The 20,314-nt window shown below is 40.4% G+C and overlaps 1 protein-coding gene across 15 annotated transcripts in view; it reads left to right on the top strand.

Moving 5' to 3' along the window:
- MARK3 (microtubule affinity regulating kinase 3) overlaps window positions 1-20,314 on the top strand; it is a 116,007-nt gene that overhangs the window by 54,302 nt on the left and 41,391 nt on the right. For 11 of the 15 annotated variants that reach the window (XM_003902310.2, XM_003902308.2, XM_003902311.2 and 8 more), the window contains exons 4-7: window positions 4,208-4,256; window positions 7,213-7,278; window positions 12,471-12,541; window positions 17,397-17,453. In XM_003902310.2, the coding sequence (XP_003902359.1) occupies window positions 4,208-4,256; window positions 7,213-7,278; window positions 12,471-12,541; window positions 17,397-17,453 (243 nt within the window). Of the gene's footprint in view, window positions 1-4,207; window positions 4,257-6,491; window positions 6,514-7,212; window positions 7,279-12,470; window positions 12,542-17,396; window positions 17,454-20,314 lie in introns of those variants that run through there. The other 4 variants (XM_021941631.2, XM_021941630.2, XM_021941632.2 and 1 more) reach the window with 4 other exon arrangements.

Raw genomic sequence — 20,314 nt, 5'->3', positions numbered from 1 at the left:
TGAGCCGAGATGGCGCCACTGCACTCCAGCCTGGGCGACAGAGCGAGGCTCTGTCTCAAAAAAAAAAAAAAAAATAGTAGAAATAAGGTGAGTTTCTCTTATTTAAATGGCCTTTTACATTACAAAACTTTAAAAATTTTCTCGTATAGTCCTTAGAGGGACTTTCCTTAAAGTTCACATTTGCCTTTCAGTAAATTATTCCTATCCAAATTTAACTATCTTTGGTCATCAGATTCAGAGATTATGAAGTCTCTGGCATTTTTATCTCACTTGTATGCAGATTGTCAACTTCGTAAAAAGCTCTGTGCCCGTACCCACCTGTTGCTCTGGACTTTTCTATATCAGCAGCTTATAATTTGTTGATTTTTTTTTAGTTAAATTTCTAAGGTAGCAGTGTGGAATCCTGAGATGAGCGTAGGCTTTGGAGTCAGGTAACCCAAAGTGAGAATCCTGACTTCAGCATATATTAGCTGAGTCTTTGGACAAGTTTCCTAACCTGTCTCAGGCGTCTTTCTCTGTATATTGGAGATGATCATAGTCAGCTGATAGAGTTGTGAAAATTAAGCTTAGATAAGACTGTAGATGTGAAGCATCTGGCTCTATGCTTCAGACACAGCAGGCACTAGATAACTGTTAGCTTCCAGCTTCCTCCCTGTCCTCCTTGTTTAACTTAGCATAAAGCTTATTTACACATTTGCTGCCTGCCAGTGTCTACCTAATACATAATTCCAGTAGAGAGGTGAATACGTAAAGTTATTTGGGCTAATAACCCGCCACCACCTCTCTTGGGGTTCTTTGGCTGCTCTTTTGCCTACAGAATTAAATTTGTACTAGTCATCTCTCTATCTGGTCCCATTTACCTGTCCTTTTTGTTTTCACGCTGCATCCCTGGTATGACCTTTGCTGTAATTCAGGGGTTCTCACATTTTAACATAGTATCTGCAGAATATTAGTTATCCACTGCTGCCTAACAAATTCCTCCAGAACTTAGCAACTTAAAGCCAAATCTTTTGAATTCCTATAATAGTCTATCTTTTTCCTGCTTTTTGGCTCTAATTCACTTTGTTTCATTTCTACTGTACTGTTAGTAGGGACTTAAAAATCATTGCCTTCATTTGACCTGCTCCCCTGTCATCAGAACTGTGACAGCTCTGTAACAAGCATTGTGCTGCTGAGGATTTAAAAGCTGTGTGGTCATTAGAATGCTGAGGCTGGCTCAAACCACAATTGTTGGTTGGTAGTGCTTTCATGCAGGCATTTATCAAACAAATGCATTTCAGTTGTGTGCCAGGCTTAGTTTCAGGTATACCAGTAGTGAAAGGAGACAGGCATGCTCCCTGTGGGTGACACAGGGATAATAAACAGGTGCACAGAAATGTGTCTTCATAACTTGAAAGACATCCCAGGAAAGAAGTGGACAGATGGCTATTATGCAAAAACAAGGAGACCTACTTAGGTATGTTTTCAGGGAATCTGCCTGGGACTTAAAGGATGAAAAGAGAGAAGACATTTAAAGGAATTTAGTGTCTTCTGTGGCCAGGGGCGGTGGCTCACACCTGTAATCCCAGCACTTTGGAGGCCAAGGTGGACAGATCACCTGAGGTCAGGAGTTCGAGACCAGCCTGGCCAACATGATGAAACCCTATCTCTGCTAAAAATACAAAAATTAGCCAGATGTAGTGGGACCTGTAATCCCAGCTACTCAGGAGGCTGAGACGGAAGAATCCCTTGAACCTGGGAGGCGGAGGTTGCAGCGAGCCGATATTGCACCACTGCATTCCAGCATAGGCATCAGAGTAAGACTCCATCTCAAAAATAAACAAACAGACAAACTTAGTATGTTCTAGTAACTAAAAGGAGTTGGCGTGACTAGAACATACCTTTGAAGGGGTATGCAGAAGCTGCAGGATGCAGGGATGCCATGGCCATGCTCAGAATTTCATTCTCAGTGCAGTATCCTGAGCTATATTAATATGGCATCCAAAGTGGAGATCATTGTCTTTTTTTTTTTTTTTTTTGATATGGAATCTTGCTCTGTCACCCAGGCTGGAGTGCAGTGGCGCGATCTCAGCTCACTGCAACCTCTAGGAGGTGTTCTAAGTTAGCAGTTGGGAAGTAATTGGGAGATTGGAATTCTAGCTACCAATTCAACTATAATGGGTTGGAAAACAAGATTTCTGCGTTAGTTTAACAGAGGAGAGCTAAAAAAGAACTCAGGCCTGAATGGTTGTCAGGAATTTGGGTGACTGTCTTCTCATCTCAGAACATAAAATGTAGGAATTACCACAGTAGCAAAGGGAGATATTTATGTTGGAGATAAAAATGCTCCTCCCTTCAAAAATGAGACAGTATTTTAGATAGGAAAGGTTATTTATCTGATTACCTGTTTTTAAATTCTGAGCTTAAGGTTATATGTCAAATCCTGTCCGTGAGCTGGGCACGGTGGCCCACACCTGTGATCCTAGCACTTTGGAAGGCTGAGGGGGAGGATTGATTGAGCCCAGGAGGTCAAGGCTACAGTGAACTGTGATCACACCACTACACTCCAACCTGGGCAACAGGGCAAGAGACCCTGTCTCAAAAAATAAAAATAAATTTTAAAAAAATCTGGTCCATGTCCATCTCCTCTTAGCTGCTAATTCAATTTTAGATTAGACACAGTGGACAAGGAGAAGTACGGTGAGAGTCCTGTGATTTCTCACTAGCTTCCTTTCCACATAGGCCACTGCTCCTCCTCTTCCAAGGTTTTTCCCAGCTCTTGCCTCCTGAAGATTGTAGTATCCTGGGTGTTAGGAGACCGGATTCCAGACACATTCCCCACAGAAGGATAGCAGGACCTTAGAAGATCTTTTTCTTTCTTTTCCTGATTTCCTCTTGTTTGCAAGAGGGTTGAATAGGATGGTCTCTAAAATCCTGTTGTTTTTTGGGGTTGTATTAACCCAGGCCATAATGATAAGAACCTGCTCTGAATTCACAACATGTATTTATACAACAGCAATTTAGTATTTCTCCTTATTCTGTGGAACGACTAGGAAGCTCTGCTGGTCTTGGTTGGACGGTTTTTTGTTTGTTTGTTTGTTTGAGACAGGGTCTCGCTTTGTCGCCCAGGCTGGAATGCAGTGGTGCCATCAGCTCACTGCAACCTCCACTTCCCAGGCTCAAGTGATTCTCTTGCCTCAGCCTCCCGAGTAGCTGGGTCTACAGACACATGCTACTGCGCCCAGCTCATTTCTATATTTTTAGTAGAGACGGGGTTTCACCATGTTGCCCCAGCTGGTCTCAAACGCCTGAGCTCAAGTGATCCACCCACCTTGGTCTTCCAAAGTGCTGAGATTACAGGCGTGAGCCACCACGCTCAGCTGGTTTTTCTTAAGGTCTTACCTGGGTTCACCTGTGTGGCTGAATTCAGCTGGTGGGTTGGCAGGGGCTGGATGCAGTTACAACAGAGGGTCTGTCTCTTTAAATAACTACTCTTCATCCCCAAAGAGGCCAGACCAGCTCCTTCACAGTGCTCCAAGAGAGCAAGCCATGATGCCCAAACATTTTATCCAGCCTCTGCTTGCTTCAGTTTGCTGAGGTCCCACTGGCCAAAGCAGGTTACATGGCCAGGTCTAATGTCAGTATGAAAGGGGCACTCCACAAAACGTGAACCTGTAAGGCATGACTCATGAGGGTCACTAATGTAATAGTCACCACAACCTCCATGCTAAATTACCTATATTCTCCAGTGAGGATTTCCCAAGGTGGTTTTGTTCATAGTCTTCTAATAGAATTATTTGGAATTAATCAGTTTAATATGCTCATGATGTATTTCACTGGAACCATACAGGTTTTGATTCACAGAGTTGGGAGCCCTGGGTAGATACTGAATCAGACTAAGTTTAATCACAGAAATTATTCCTACCTAAGTCTGATCTTATGTTTTCAAGATAGCATTGTAAAATTCAGAGTGTGTTACCATCCCCCTTTGAGACCTCTGCTGTTTTTAATAAATGGAAACATTTGGGAATACTATTTGGTAATAGTTTATTAAAACTACTTCAGAGATATTCTGGACTTTCATATTAGTCTTAGATATGGAATAATAAACATTAGCAATGAATCTGTTATCTAAGAGAAAAATTTAAATTTATATTACAACAGTGGAATATAATGTTTAATAACTTGTGTTGGGGGGATTATGTGTTTTGTTTGTTTTTTTTTTTAGCTCTTCAGAGAAGTAAGAATAATGAAGATTTTAAATCATCCCAATATAGGTACTTTCTGCTTTTATAAATACTTTTGGGTCTAAATACATTCTTCAAATTATGTCATAAACCTAAACACGTATTCTAGAAATGGTAGACTACACTTCTAGTAAAATATATATACAAGTTGTTGATCATTTGTTTTAGCTTTTTGAAATTACTGAAGACAGGTTAAAAGCTTAGGTATTAAACGTTAAATTTAAAGCTTTAATGTAGTAGAAACGTCTGTAATCTGATTGTAATTTTCCAATTTTTAAGTATATTGAAAATATAATTGTGTTACATGAGTAGATAGAAGGGAATTATAGGAAGTCAGAATTAATATTTTCAAAGGGTCTGGGCACAGTGGCTCATGTCTGTAATCCCAGCACTTTGGGAAGCCAAGGCAGGAGGATTGCTCGGGGTCAGGAGCTCAAGACCAGCCTAAGCAACAGAGCGAGACCCAGTCTCTACAGAAGAAAAAAAAAAGTAATAATAATAATAAACTTTAAAATTTGTAAAAAGAATATTTCAAAGGTCCAATACTTTTTGCTGTTTGTCCTAAGAAAATACTTATATATGGAATCATATTTAGAAGATGGAATACTTGCTATCTAATGGAATTCTGATAGGAATTATTTTATAAATCAAAGATTTGTTTTCTGTGTCCTCTTTGTGCACAACTCTGTGCCAGGTGCTGGTAGGTGTGTTTAAAGATGAGGAAGGGACATGGTCCTACCCTTACAGTAATTGTAGGAACAAGAAGAGAATAAGCAAATGACTTACTACTGACCCTGCTCTGTATACATCCCAATGAAAACTCTTGATCCCATATACATTGTAATAGGGTTTTAAAAAAATTACATAACTGCTTTTTTGTATAGTGATAGATCATACAATCTAAAAATAATATTTCAAGAATGAAATCACTCTTGAGACAGCCCATAATCAGTTTACTGTCAACATCAGTTTTGGGAAACGAAAGGGTTGATGTTTAGTATCAAGGATAGCCTATCAAGAATGCATCAGGCACAGGAATAGAAGAGTAACACAGAACCACCACAGGAAGAAAGAAGCTTTTACAGAGAACTGCTTTTTTAACAAAAGGCGTATGCCCTAGTTCATCAGATCTAAGCCACCATTACTTTAAAGGTGCCCTTGTTTCCTTGTTTCATATACTACTAAGAGAAATGCTAGCAAGCCTTCGTCCTGGTATCAGGGATATTAATTAAAATGTGAAAAAAAACTTAGAATCAATAAGTATGATTGAAGGGAAAAACCACTGAACAACTTCATAGTTGGATTTAAAGAAAAAAATCACAAGGAATATAATAGTGGGAAGAAAATCTTGTTTCCTTGATTTTCATTTCAATCCTTTGGGGCTAGCTAGCCAACTCTAGATTTCAAATTCCTACACCCATCCTCCCACCCCCAACAAAAAAACTTTATCACTGTTGCCTAGAACTAGCTAACATAAACGTATTTATTTTGTCTTTTAATTACTTAAATTGTGACGTGATTAGAGTTTTGTACTTAAAACTTAACATATCTTTGATAATAAATTGAAATTTAAAAAAATTCCTATTGCATTAAAATAGTTTTCCCAGAAGACTCAAATTTTCATTGGAAGATTAGAAGGGTTTTATTTTTATGCAGTTTACCAACACATGTACCTTAACTTTCTGAAGTGGCTTTTCTTCACAATCCGAACGTATCAGAGTCTGGGGAATGGTATGATAGCTTTATTCATCAGTTCATCAAACATTTACCGACTGCTATGTTAGGCACTTTGTTTAGCCTGATACTCTATTAAAGCCTCAGAAAATTGCCTGAAATATAAAACACTAGCATACCCTCCCCCATTTTTGGGTACACTTAATTTTAAAGTAAATATTAACAAAATAAAGTAGATATGCACAATGGTGATTTGATAACTTCAGAGATTTACTCCAGTATCATTTTTAAAATGTGTGTGTGTATTTTTTTTCTTTTTTTTTGAGACAGGGTCTAGCTCTGTTGTCCAGGCTGGAGTACAGTGGCATGATCTCAGGTCACTGCAACCTCCACCACCCTGGCTCAGGCCATTCTCCCACCTTAGTCTCCGGAGTAACTGGGACTACAGGCGCATGCCACCACACCCAGCTAATTTTTGGCATTTTTTTGTAGAGAGGGGATTTTGCCGTGTTGCCCAGGCTGGTGTCCAACTCCTCAGCAGAAGCGATCCACCTGCGTCAGCCTCCCAAAGTGCTGGGATTACAGGCATGAGCCACCGTACCCAGCCAAAAATGTATATATTTCTAATTGATGTGTTAAGGTTTTATGAATTAGCAATAATAGAAATATTTCCATCTGTAACAAAATACTGCTGTAGGAAAATCACCCTGACCTACTGAAAATTATTCTTATCAAAAAGCGTTTTTCCCCCCCTCAATTGATTGCAGTATAATCCCTTACTTCTTTCCATCTTTGGCATCAGAAAAGTAACAAAGGAACCTTGTTCTTTGAAAGTTGTCATAAGTTTCCCAAGCAATAAAGTTCTCAAATAGAATTACATCCTTAAAGCCATAATCATAAGCAACTAGATTTTAATATCATAAGCACTTGTTGGAGCAGAGTAGAACTTGCTACAGGCTGGCCACTTTTCCTGGGGTGCTGGGAGGGCAGCTAGCCAGCACAGACGTGCTGAAGGACAGTGAGGACGACAGAGGAAGTGAGCTTAGGTGCACCTTGCTGGACTGCTGAGCACATATGGAAGTCACACAACACTCAGAAATAATCTTTGTTTTTATGAAATTCCATGCTTTCATAGTCTCTTTGCTGTTGTTGTGATATATGATAAAATTCCCTAAAAGCATTTTTTAGAGGGCCAGCTATTAAAATCTTTAACAGGGAAAAGGTTGCTTTTCATAGTTACAGTTTATATGTGCATGGTTTGTGCATACAGACGTTTGTCTCTTTTTCTTCTGTATCCTCTCCTCTCCCCCAGTGAAGTTATTCGAAGTCATTGAAACTGAAAAAACACTCTACCTAATCATGGAATATGCAAGTGGAGGTAAGAACATTTATATATGTATCGGGTTTTTTTCTTTCTCCCTTTTAAAAAAATACACAACCATACTGCCCATATGGGTGATCATTAAGGTCTCATTTAATGTCCACAGCCATAATACACTAGGATGAGAGTCAGAAAAGCAGACTCTTAGCACTTCTAGGGGTTGCCATGAAGCGTTTCACTATTAGCGTTGTTAGTTGATAATGTCTAAATACCTGGATATTTTTTGTGGTAAAACATACATCACTTAAAATTATCATTATAATCATTTTCAGGTGTACAGTTCCGTGGCATTAGCACATTCACATTGTCCTCACCACCACCTGTGTCCAGAACGTTTTCATTTTCCAACACGAAACTCTACACCCATTAAACACTAACTCTCCATTTCTCCTTCTCCCAGTCCCTGGCAACGATTCTCCTTTCTGTCTCTATGAATTTGACTACTCTTGGAACCTAATACAAGTAGAATTATACAGGATTTGTCTTTTTGTGTCTGGCTGATTGATGCAGCATAGTGTCCTCAAAGTTCATCCATGCCATAGCATGTGTCAGAATTTCATTCCTTTTTAAGGCCGAATAATACTCCATTGTGTGTGTGGGACACATGCTCCACATTTTGTTTATCTTGAGTGGCTATTTAAACGTATGAATGCTTAGTCTGTTTGAAACAGATGTGTACTGTGGTTGCTCTGGTTTAGATGCTTTTCTTTACCAGATTTTCATGTCGCTGGTGTCTGTCTTCCCTAAGGCCAGAAGTGATGGTTACAGTACACATCACTAGAGTTTCCTTAAAATAAAGATTAATGACTAGTAACTATTTGCCTACAGTTTTGTAAAAATGTAGACATTTTCTCAAATGCATGTTTATAGCTGCCATCTTTTATAATGATTTGTATTTTATGGTTGAGATTGGGCTGGGTTTGTAGTTTGGGGACCACACGTGAGTTTCATTGTCTGTGAAGAGCAGAAGCTTTCTTGTTCATCTTTTTGTGTTCCCTGCCTCTAGCACACTGCCTGGTACACAGCAGGTACTCAATAGATAAGAATTAGACTGCACTTATGAATTATAAACTACTGAGTACACGTTCTGTTAAACTCTGTAGTAGTTTTATCATTAGCACTTTGATCCGTGTTACAAAACCTGAAGATAGAAAGTTGGATTATAGTCTCATTTGAGTGAGTTTACCTTTGAAAATAAAAAGATTGTAAACCTGTTGTGCAAAACAATGAGTTGTAGTGCGCATACCTCTGACGCCACTTTGTTATACTCCTAATTTATTATTAGCTGTGTATTTTATACTTTATATATGTCTAGTGTGGGAATTTCATTGGGATTTTCAAAACTTCAGGAGTAGTAGAAAGAGGGGAAGGTTAATTTCAGGACCAAAAAGCTTTATGGCGTTCTAATACTTTCTATGGGCAAACAACACAGAGTAATGTTCATAGCCCTCTTGTTGTACAGCCTCTACAGTGTATAAGGTGCTTTCTCTTACCAGATCTCCTTTGACCTTCACAGCGACTCCATGCTGTGGCCACGCAGTGAGTGATGGGCTTTTTACCCCTGAGGAAATGGAGTCTGGGAAGTCTCACTGTGGGCACTCTGGGCCTGGATCCCTAGTGCTCTGACAGATAGCATTTCTAGTTTGTTGGTCGGTCATGGCTTTCTGTTCCCATGTATTTTAGCTACCCAGGTCACAGAGATTACTCCTATAGGGGCAAGACAAAAACATCTGAGAAGCATCCAGGTTTAGTAGAAAGAGGATGGGCTCTGGAAAAGACAGACATGGAGTGAATCCAGCCAGTGGCCCTCATTGGCCATGTGACCTGGCAAGTAACATGTGCTGAGCTGAGCTTCACGGTGAGCATAGGAACCCCCTCTGAGGGCTCAGTGCACTTGGCAGCATTGTAACAGCATTTAATCATTTAATCCAAGGTGATTGTTCTGTATTACCTTGGGTTTGGTTTGGTTTGGTTTGGTTTGGTTTGGTTTGGTTTGCGACAGGGTCTCGCTCTGTTGCCCAGGCTGGAGTGCAGTGGCGCCATCTCGGCTCACTGCAACCTCTGCTTCCTGGGTTCAAGCGATTCTCGTGCCTCAGCTTCCCGAGTAGCTGGGACTACAGGCGTACGCCACACCCGGCTAATTTTTGTAATTTAAGTAGAGGTGAGGTTTTGCCACATTGGCCAGGCTGGTCTTGAACTCCTGACCTCAAGCGATCCACCTGCCTTGGCCTCCCAGATTGCTGGAATTACAGGTTTGAGCCACAGCACCTGGCCTCTTTAACAGTGTTTTGTTGTTTATTAAAACAATTTCCAGGACATATATTTTATTGTTGATGTGTTTGACATTGTGAAAAGTTTTATTAAATTGGCCACCCATTCCACCATTTCATCTCCCCCACCCCCCAGCCTGCTGCCTTTTGATTTGGTAGACTCATAGAATTTTAGAATTGAAAATAATCGTAGAAATTATAAGGCGGTGGTCTAATTTTTACAGATGAAACTAAAGCTCAGAAAGTTTGTTCTATGCCAAGGGGTCCATAGCTAGTTTGTTTCAGGACCTGAACTAGAACTAAAGGCTTTCTGAACTGGCCTGTCAGTGTCCTTCCATCCAGCCACCTGTTCCCTGCCCAGGCAGGAGAGCCACTCTTTGCTTCTTGCTTCTTTTATCTCTAATAAATAGCCTTAAGTGTTTTTCAGTTCAGCTGCTTAACCTGAATGTTAATACATTTTTAATAAGGAAAAAAAGATCTAGATTGAATTCCTGGTTTAAAAGTTGAACTCCTGAATTATAATTTAGTAATTATGAGTGTGACATATGGTTCCAGGAATCTCTTAAGAGGTTTATATTAAATTTAAATTTAGAAAAAAATCTGTCAAAATTATATTGACAGACTTGGATTTTATCTGTGTTATTCTACAAATGTTGGTGGGCTTAATCTTTTTTTAAAGTAAAAACTCTTCCATATGATATTCACTCATGTTTAGTTGTTTTTGCTTATTAACCACTTGTTTTGACATTGTGTGCTTTTCTGCAAATAGAAAGGTCATTCGCATAGAAAATGCTGACACTTTACTGAGCTGACATTTAACTTCATAATTCATCATAGTTAAGTGAATTGTGTTGTGTAAACTCAACAGTGTGTAATGCCTTTTAAAAGATCATTATACAGGCTGGGCATGGTGGCTCATGCCTGTAATCCCAGCACTTTGGGAGGCCAAGACGGGCGGATCATTTGAGGCCAGGAGTTCGAGACCAGCCTGGCCAACGTGATGAAACCCCCATCTCTACTAAAAATGCAAAAATTAGCCGGGTGTGGTGATGCACGCCTGTAATCCCAGCTACTCAGGAGGCTGAGGCACGAGAATTGCTTGAACATGGGAGGCAGAGGTTGCAGTGAGCCAAGATCGGGCCACTGCACTCCAGCCTGGGCGACAGCACAACTCTTTCTCTCTCTCAAAAAAAAAAAGATCATTAAGCAATCAAGTAATAACATGAAAATATTGATGCCCATTCATTATGTAAAATTTGTTCTTTCAGAGTTAGGGTTAATAAGAGTTTCAAAGTCAGAGATAATAGTGTAATTCATAATGACTTTCAAGTATCAAAATATTTTAGTTTAATATTTTCACTAAGCTGGTGGATGTATTCCTTTTTTGTGTGAAATAAAGATGTTTCTTTCCCGAAAATACTTTATATCTAATTTTTTTTTTTTTTTTTTTTTTTTTTTTGAGACGAAGTCTTGCTCTGTCGCCCAGGCTGGAATGCAGTGGTGCAATTTTGGCTCACTGCAAGCTTCGCCTCCCAGGTTCACGCCATTCTCCTGCCTCAGCCTCCCCAGTAGCTGGGACTACAGGCGCCTGCCACCTCGCCCTGCTAATTTTTTTGTATTTTTTTAGTAGAGACGGGGTTTCACGGTGTTAGCCAGGATGGTCTCGATCTCCTGACCTCGTGATCCGCCCGTCTCGGCCTCCCAAAGTGCTGGGATTACAGGCGTGAGCCACTGCACCCGGCCTATATCTAATTTTCTAAATTAGTATTCTTGTCTATTGATTTCAGAGGTGGTGATTCTTTATTCTACCTTGATAAGCACTTGACAGTGCTAATAATACATTCCTTGAAGTGTCACCTTTCTTTCCCAAGGAATTAATATTGTATAAACTGCCACCTAGGTGTGCATCAGCTAGTTCTGTTGGCTTCACCTCCTTGTATCCTGAGCTCCCACTTCTCACCACCACTGCGCTTCCCACTCTAGTCCCCGTCACTTTCATGATTGGTTTGATTATTGTACTGATCTCCCGATTAGTCTTCCTGTCCCTTCCCATCATTGGAAGCCTCTTCCCCGCTAGCAGCCAGTGATCCTTTTAAGAGGTCAGTCATTTCATCTCTGCTTCTCGTCTCACTTATAGTAGAGCCAGAGTCCTCACCACAGCCTACAGGACTCTTCTAGCCTCATGAACTACCCTCTTCCCGTCATTCACATTTCTCCAGCCTTCTTGCTGTTTCTCTTACTACTATAGAATCTTACCCCAGATGACTACATTGTCCACACCCTCAAGTAGTCAGCAAAACACAAGTGTGTGCATGCACAGGCTCGCTTGTCTGTCTTTCTCCTGCTTTTTCTCCACAGCACTTACAGTCCTCTTATACACTATATGTTTATTCATTTATTGCCCCCTCCCCCAACTAGAATGTAAACTCTCTGAGGAAAAGGATCTTGTGTTCACTGCTGCATTTCCACGGAGCCTACCTAGAACAGTGCCTTGCAGTTAATAGACATTCAGTAAATATTTGTTGAATGAATGAATATATTCAGGAAATACTTTGTCATAATCCCGTAATAAGATGTCCTCTTCTAACACAAATAACTTCATCCATTTTAATTTTCTGTTTTCATTGCTTAGTTTTTATTAAAACCTATTGAAAATGCTCTTTAAAATAAGAGTTTTATAATTTAAGCATAGGGAATTTAATTTTAAGGCTTTTCTCCAGCTTAAAGATTTTGTTGGTGAATTTAAATGCCTGTAGTTAAACTTAAAGCCAGCTTAGTTCAAATTCCACGTATTTCTGGCTAACTTTATATCTATATTTAAAAATTAGAGCATTGCTAAAAGTGAAACATTATCAATTTATGGGAAAATTAATGCTCAGAAGTAGGATTTCTACTTACTTTTATTTCTCTCACCCGTAGGTGAAGTATTTGACTATTTGGTTGCACATGGCAGGATGAAGGAAAAAGAAGCAAGAGCTAAATTTAGACAGGTATGAATTAATGTGTCTTTACTTTGTTAATTTGATAATTTGTCTCACTTAAACCCTGAAGCAAACAAGTGTTTGCCTCCATAAATGCTTATACGGCCTGTTGGATGGCAGGAGTATTCAACAAAAATTTATGAAGTGCTTTTCATACCTGAGGCACTGTGCTGGAGGCAACCTTGGTTCTATTCCTAGCTTTGTAGTGGGAGCATTAGTCTTATACTTAACCTTCCCTTTTTACAATTGAGCCTTAAAAATCTAGAGCCTTTCAAAAATGCCTGTGATTACATTAATTAAAACCATTTCAGAGTTTTTAGCAAGCAGAGTGTCAGAACCCCAAAATTCATTATTAGCTTTGTCTAACATAAACCAAGACCAAGTGTAACTCAAACTGTTAATTGGTAACTTTACTTCTTGCTTTGTTTTTACTCTGCTTTTTTAAAGAGACATGGGTTTTAATAAGCAGGTTTTAAGCATACAGGTTACTTAACTCTCCTGTCTTTATTGATAATAATTACTGTTACTGATTGACCATGCCACACACTGAGATAAGTACTTTACCAACATTAATGTAAATCTTACAACCACCTTGTGTTATACCCCTTTGCTAAAAAAATAAGACAGCTGAGACATGGGAAGATTAAATGACTTGCCCAGAATTGCCTTTCTTTTTTTTTTCCCCCCCCCACTTATTGTGGAGAACGGGGTCTCGCTGTATTGCCCAGGCAGGTCCCAGAATTGCCTTTCAAGTAGGAGACCTGCCATAGACTCAGAGTCTTATACCCTCTGACCCCAAAACTCAGATTTGCAGTCATTATATTATGCTATTATCTAGACTGGGAATCAGCAAACTTCTGTAAAGGGCCCGATAGTGAACATTTTAGGCTTTGTGGACCACACTGTCTCTGTCGCAACTATTTAACTCTCTTGTTGTAGCTTAGAAGCAGTCGTAGGCTGGGTGCTGTGGCTCATGCCTGTAATCCAGTACTTTGGGAGGCCGAGGTGGATGGATCGCTTGAGGTCAGGACTTCCAGACCAGCCTGGTTAACATAGTGAAACCCTGTCTCTACAAAAACACAAACATTAGCCGGGCATGATGGCAGGAGCCTGTAATCCTAGCTACTGGGGAGGCTGAGGCAGGAGAATCACTTGAACCCGGGAGATCGAAGTGGTAGTAAGCCAAGATCACGCCATTGCACTTCAGCCTGGGTGACAGAGTGAGACTCCATCTCAAAAAAAAAAGTAGCAGTTGTAGACAATACCAAATGAATGAACGTGACTGTGTTCCAACAAAACTTTATTTACAAAAACAGGGATGGGCCGGATGTAACTAGAGGCCATAATTTGCCAACCCCTTATTTAGATGAAGGACAGGAGCAGTGCTTCACTGCTTTTAAATTAACTCTATATTCTCACAAGGTCTACACTGAAATGGAATTATAGCCTCATTTCTCTCAGAACCTTTATATTTTGTTTTATTCATATACAAGGTTGTCAAGATGGACAGACTATTAAATAAAGTTCAAGTCTCCTTTGATTTGCTTAGTCTGATGTTTACATTTGTAAGTGATAGGACTTACTAAGTTTCTTATAAATGTTACTTATATTTTGCTGTTGCTTAAATACTAATGGTACTTTGAATTCAAATGTACTAAAACCGAAGTAAAAATCAACTTTGGCTATCATTTAACTTCTCTGATCCTGTTTTTAAAGCTAAAAAAAAAAAAAACTTGATGAATTCCATACTTCTTTGCAATTCTAATATCATTTGATTGTATGGTCTATGAAAGGAAATTCAGATTTTTATTAGAAAAAAGTCTGCTTGGCTCTTTCCATAACTGTACTCTTAATTTTTATAAATTGGTCACCTAAAAGGTAAAATGTTTTTGCTTCATACAACTTACATTCCTTCCTGCTTAGATGAATCTGACTTGCAAACATATGTGAAGATCGCTTATTGACTATGAGGAAGGGACTGATGTCACCCAGCAAGAGCTTACTAACCTAAATCTTGAGGCAATTACTCCAATTTTTATTGTAAATTCTCTGCAGAAATTCTGAAGTCTTTATTTGTGGAACCTATTAGTTGGACTAGAAAAGATGTTTTGTATGTATGTGTTTTTACAGTTAGCAAATTGATTTAGAGTGCTTTAGAATTGACCCCTTCTTCCATGGTATTTGCCTAAGACAACTCCATTAGACTTGGAAGGATACGCATGATATTGGTGTTTCTACTTTTCTGTTTCAAATGCTGTGGTTTCTTTGTTTTTGTTTTTTGAGATAGAGTCTCCCTCTGTCACTAAGGCTGGAGTGCAGTGGCGTGATCTCAGCTCACTGCAACCTCCACCTCCCAGGTTGAAATGATTCTCCTGCCTCAGCCTTCCGAGTAGCTGGGATTACAAGTGTGCACCACGCCCAGCTAATTTTTTTTTTGGTAATTTTAGTAGAGACGGGATTTCACCATTGTTGGCCAGGCTGGTCTCAAACTCCTGATCTCAAGTATCTGACCTCCTCAGCCTCCCAAAACGCTGGGATTACAGACGTGAGCCATCGCGCTCAGCCTCAATTTCTGTGCTTTCTAGGAGTTTATAAGTCATCATTACTTTGACTAAGTAAAAAGAAGTTTTTCTATTTATGACAAAAAGGAAGGTATGCCACACACAAAGTACACTGTGTGTGATCCCTTTTCCATATTCATCACCAGATGGGTTTTCCCCTTCCTGCTTCCTCACCAAGCCCATCCTAGTTACTACTTATGACGTTTTAATTTTTTGGTTGAGCTCTTGTTCTTTTCCGAGAAAAAAAAGTAGATTTCCAGCTCCATCTTTTTTACTTACCTCTTTCTTGGTGGGCTGGTGATACTGATTCTTTGATGCTCTTTTATGTATGATTGAAAGTGAATTAGGCTAACATTCATAGTTCAACCTAGATAACATCTATTAGCAATCACCATTTCTAGCTGCTGATAGAATGCAAAAAAAGCAGTAGGTTCAAGTTGAGTCTTTTCAGCTTATTGTGGCATCAGGTTAGCTTTGAGCTGTTTTGGAGCTAAAGAGAGAGAAATCCTTTGATCTCTTTGAGAAAGGGCAGGAAATCATCAAATCTGATTCAAAAGCAGAATTTGAAAATAAACTATAAGAAAAATCTCAATATGAGGAAAAACTAATATAAATTCTGAATGAGAAAAGGGAAAAGATTAAATAAAATTTACCTGTATCCTAGGTGACAAAACTATTACTTTGTTTTGGGAAAACAAAGCTGTTTTACTTTTCCAGTTTTCATGCTGATAGAATAGAACAATAGTGATAAATCCAAAGTAACAGATGCTTTAAAACCCGTGTTTTGGCATTGGAATTTTTGTACCTTTAGTTAATTATAAGTGGGTCTGATATTCTGAATGTTAATTTTAAATAATGAAAGTGCTGATTTTTGTTATCATCTCATCCTAACCCCAGTTTAACTTTTCCTTGCTGCTTATTCTGAACCAAAATATTGTACAGCCCTCTGAGATTTTATATCCATGGGTGGGTCCATGGGGCTTACAGCTAAGTGTTGATGATGATTTGGAGGAACCAACAGTATTTTTATTATAACCTCAGTTTTGTGTATATGTAATCATATGTGTCTAAATATACATGCAGAATATCAAAGAAAAGACTAGATGCAAGTGCAACAAAATAACAAGAGATGTTACCTCTACTTAGTGGTAATGCAGGAATATATTTCTGTAGACTTTTCTGTATTTCCTGAAATTTCTACAATGAGCATATAAAGCTTTAATATTAGAAGACTTTTTTTTAAGTGACCAGTGTGAAATTTCAGTAAAACCATTGTTTAATCATAGGCATGATTGCAAGTTGACTAAATAAAAGCATACTGTTTGCTGAAAGTGGGAGGAATCCCTAATAGTGCACATGCACATAGTAGTTTTCATAGTTCACATACGTTACAACATTCATTCCTCCATTTTAATAAAGGAAGAGGAAACTGACCCTCAGAGAAGTTAACTAACTTTTGCTCTCCATAATCCACGTTAGTTAATAGAAAGACTGTTGCAGGAAACAGGCTGAGAAGGGCACTTACAGAAGAGTAATCCTTTGATCTATTTGAGAAAGGATTAATCCAGGTATGGATTAACCTGGATTAACACCTGGGTATGGGCAACTCTCTAACCGCTGGTTTGAAGTTGACTCTAAGGATATGGAAAGGTTGCACCAGGCCAGGCACAGTGGCTCACGCCTGTAATCCCAGCACTTTAGGAGGCTGAGGCGGGCAGATCACCTGAGGTCAGGAGTTCGAGACCAGCCTGACCAACGTGGTGAAACCCCGTCTCTACTGAAAATACAAAATTAGCCGGGCATGGTGGTACACACTTGTAATCCCAGCTACTCAGGAGGCTGAGGCAGGAGAACTGCTTGAACCCGGGAGAGGGAGGTTGCAGTGAGCCAAGATCACGCCACTGCACTCCAGCCTGGGTGATAGAACAAGACTGTCAAAAAAAAAAAAAGAGGTTGCACCAGAGCCATCTGGACCTAGGGGCAGCCAGGGTCCTCCAGATCCAGTCAGTTTGTTGGGTCCTGGCACTACACAGTAAATGGAATGTCAGTGGATAGGGTCCAAAAAGAGACTTCAGTTAAAACAGTAGAAAACAGAAGAACATCCTCACCTGTTTGTTTTTGCCCTCACCCCTGAATTTCTCCAGACTGGAAAGTTCAAGGCATAGGAAAATTGTTTTTAGAAATCCACATGGACATTCGAGTGCCTATTGAGTATTCGATATGTGTGAACATTAACAAAGTTATTTTCATCTTAATTACGAATCTGTACCAGTAATGACTGACTCTGTGTCTCTCCTATTCAGATTGTGTCTGCAGTTCAATACTGCCATCAGAAACGGATCGTACATCGAGACCTCAAGGTAAGTAGAAGTGCCTCACTCTCAGTGTATGCTCTGTCTGTATGTGTGCAGTCCTCTCAGTGGTCATTACACAAATGAGGTGTAGATTAGACTTACTAACATTTTTTAAAATCCCACAATAATCGAATCCTCTTAATCAAGTTATAGGAAAGAGCATTAAAAATAAAGAAAAATAAAGTTTATTGAAAGTATTTTACATTTCAGTTAAGGTGACTGGTGGTTGATCTCTGGAGGACAGTCATCACACAACCAAACAAATGGGGGCCTCCAGAAATGTATGGTCGCACCCACAGCATCCTCAGTGCCACCCGGCATTCATTTCTGCTGTTTTCATCAGCATTCTCTCCCATTAACAGCAGTGCCCGTTTTAGACCTCTTTCAAGGTCCTCAGCCTCTGCCCTCACTCTGGCATAGGATGTTTCGTATTACATAGAGAAAATAGAAAACACAAGGCAGAAACTCTCATTTTCTACCAGGCCCTCAAACCTACCTTCACCTACCCACATCCATCACTTCTTTCCATCCTGTTACAGGAGAGTGGGGTGCTTCTGCTCTGAGCTCTGGGTCCTGATTCCCTCTGGGGGCTGTGCTCTGTCTGATGCCTCTTTTCTCTCCATTTGTTTATTCACTCTCCCTCTCTACTTGCCTTTCACCAGGAGCATTTACACATGCTCAAGTGTACTTTTTTTTTTTAAACTAAAAAGCCATCCCTATTCCCCTTCCAGATACACGTTTTTTCTCTCTTCCCCTTCATAGCCATATTTCTCTAAACATTTCCTAGATTCTGTGTCTTAACTTGACACTCATCTTCGCTCTCCCCTCACGTAATTGTCATTGACTTGCTTGTTCTCTGCACCCGCCCCTAGAGCATTCACATTCACTCTCTCAGCTCTAGTAGCCAACTGTATGCTGATGGTCCCAAATCCATTCCTGCGGCCAGAGCACTCTTCTGGGATCCAGGACCCAGCTGAGCAAAGTGTATCTTCATGTAAACATCCGTTGGGTGCAGCAGGTTCAAAGCCTATAAACATGAATGTTCACTTCTCATTCAGGTGACTAATGTCCCTCAGGTGCCTTACTCGCCTGTACTACCACTCAGTCACCAAGTCCTTTTGTGTTCCAAATATCTCTTAAGCTCACTCTTTTATGCCCCTGTTACACTATCCAAGGCCAGACCATCATTATCTCATAGTTGATTTCGACACTACTTTCTTACCTGTTCTTCTCTGCTTCTAGTGCCTCTTCTTCCCATGTATTTTTTCTACACTGCACACAGAATGGTCTTTTAAGGAAACACAAATAAGATGGTCATTTCTCTGCTTGAACAACTCTTCAGTGGCTTCCCATTGCTCTTACAATGAAAACTCAAACTTCTCAAGTACAGTCCTTTGTGATCAAGCCCTGACCATCTCCCCAGCCCCCTCTACACATCTCTATCCCACATACTGTCTTTCAGTTTCTTGTGTGAAACATGCTGTGTCTCACATGGGTTCTCACACTCTTTATTCTGCCTGAAATATCCCTCATCAACACATCCATTGTGATCAGATGCACCTTCTGGTGCTTTGATCTCACGTCGTCTGGGAAGCCATCCACACCTTTCAGTGCCAACCCACAACTCCCTGTGCCTCTTCAGTTATGGCATTTGTGTCTCAGGACAGCTGCTTATCATTCTGCCTCTTCTAAACTGTGAGCTGTTAAGGGTAGGGCTTTATCTGTCTTGTTCATCATTATCCATCCAGACATTCATATAGCATCTGCTGTGGAGTAGCCACATAGAAAATAGGAAATGTTTGTTAAAATAAAGTGACTAGGCCGGGTGTGGTGGCTCAAGCCTGTAATCCCAGCACTTTGGGAGGCTGAGGCGGGCGGATCACGAGGTCAGGAGATTGAGACCATCCTGGCTAACACGGTGAAACGCGGTCTCTACTAAAAATACAAAAAGAAATTAGTCGGGCATGGTGGCGGGCGCCTGTAGTCCCAGCTACTCTGGAGGCTGAGGCAGGAGAATGGCGTGAACCCGGGAAGCCGAGCTTGCAGTGAGCCGAGATCGTGCCACTGCACTCCAGCCTGGGCGACAGAGCGAGACTCCGTCTCAAAAAAAAATAAAATAAAGTGACTGTGATTTGTCTCTCTCTTTTTTTTTTTTTTGAGGCGGAGTCTCGCTCTGTCGCCCTGGCTGGAGTGCAATGGTGCAATCTCAGCTCACTGCAACCTCCACCTCCCACGTTCAAGTGATTCTCCTGCCTCAACCTCTCAAGTAGCTGGGATTACAGGTGCCCACCACCACACTTGGCTAATTTTTTGTATTTTTGGTAGAGATGAGGCTTCACCATGTTGGCCAGACTGGTCTCGAACTCCTGACCTCAGGTGATCCACCCGCCTCAGCTTCCAGAAGTGCTATGATTACAGGCGTGAGCCACCGCACTCAGCCGTGATTTGACTCTTGAATGAGGTTTGGGATTCTCCCCTCCTCATTAACAGCCATTTTATAGCTATTTAGCAGTTTTTATGAAATGCCCCTTTTTTAAAAAAGTTATGTATTTTTTGAGACAGGGTTTTACTCTGTCACCCAGGCTGGAGTGCAGTGGCACAATCATAGCTCATTGCAGCCTCAAACTCCCAGGCTTAAGAGATCCTCCCACATAAGCCTTCCAAGTAGCTGGGATTACAGACGTGTGCCACCATACCCAGCTAATTTTATTTTATTTTTTTTGTAGAGAAGGGGTCTCACTATATTGCCCAAGGTGGTCTCGAACTCCTGCCCAAGTGAGCCACTTGTACCTGGCCCTGCCCCTACCCCTGCCCCATATTATTCTTGTTTTTTGTTTTTGAGATGGAGTATCACTCTGTCGCCCAGG

The sequence above is a fragment of the Papio anubis genome, chromosome 7 (genome assembly GCF_008728515.1).
Source record: "Papio anubis isolate 15944 chromosome 7, Panubis1.0, whole genome shotgun sequence".
Classification (NCBI taxonomy): Eukaryota; Metazoa; Chordata; class Mammalia; order Primates; family Cercopithecidae; genus Papio; species Papio anubis.
Note: the sequence above shows the minus strand (reverse complement) of the source record. Positions and strands in the feature narration are given on the sequence as shown.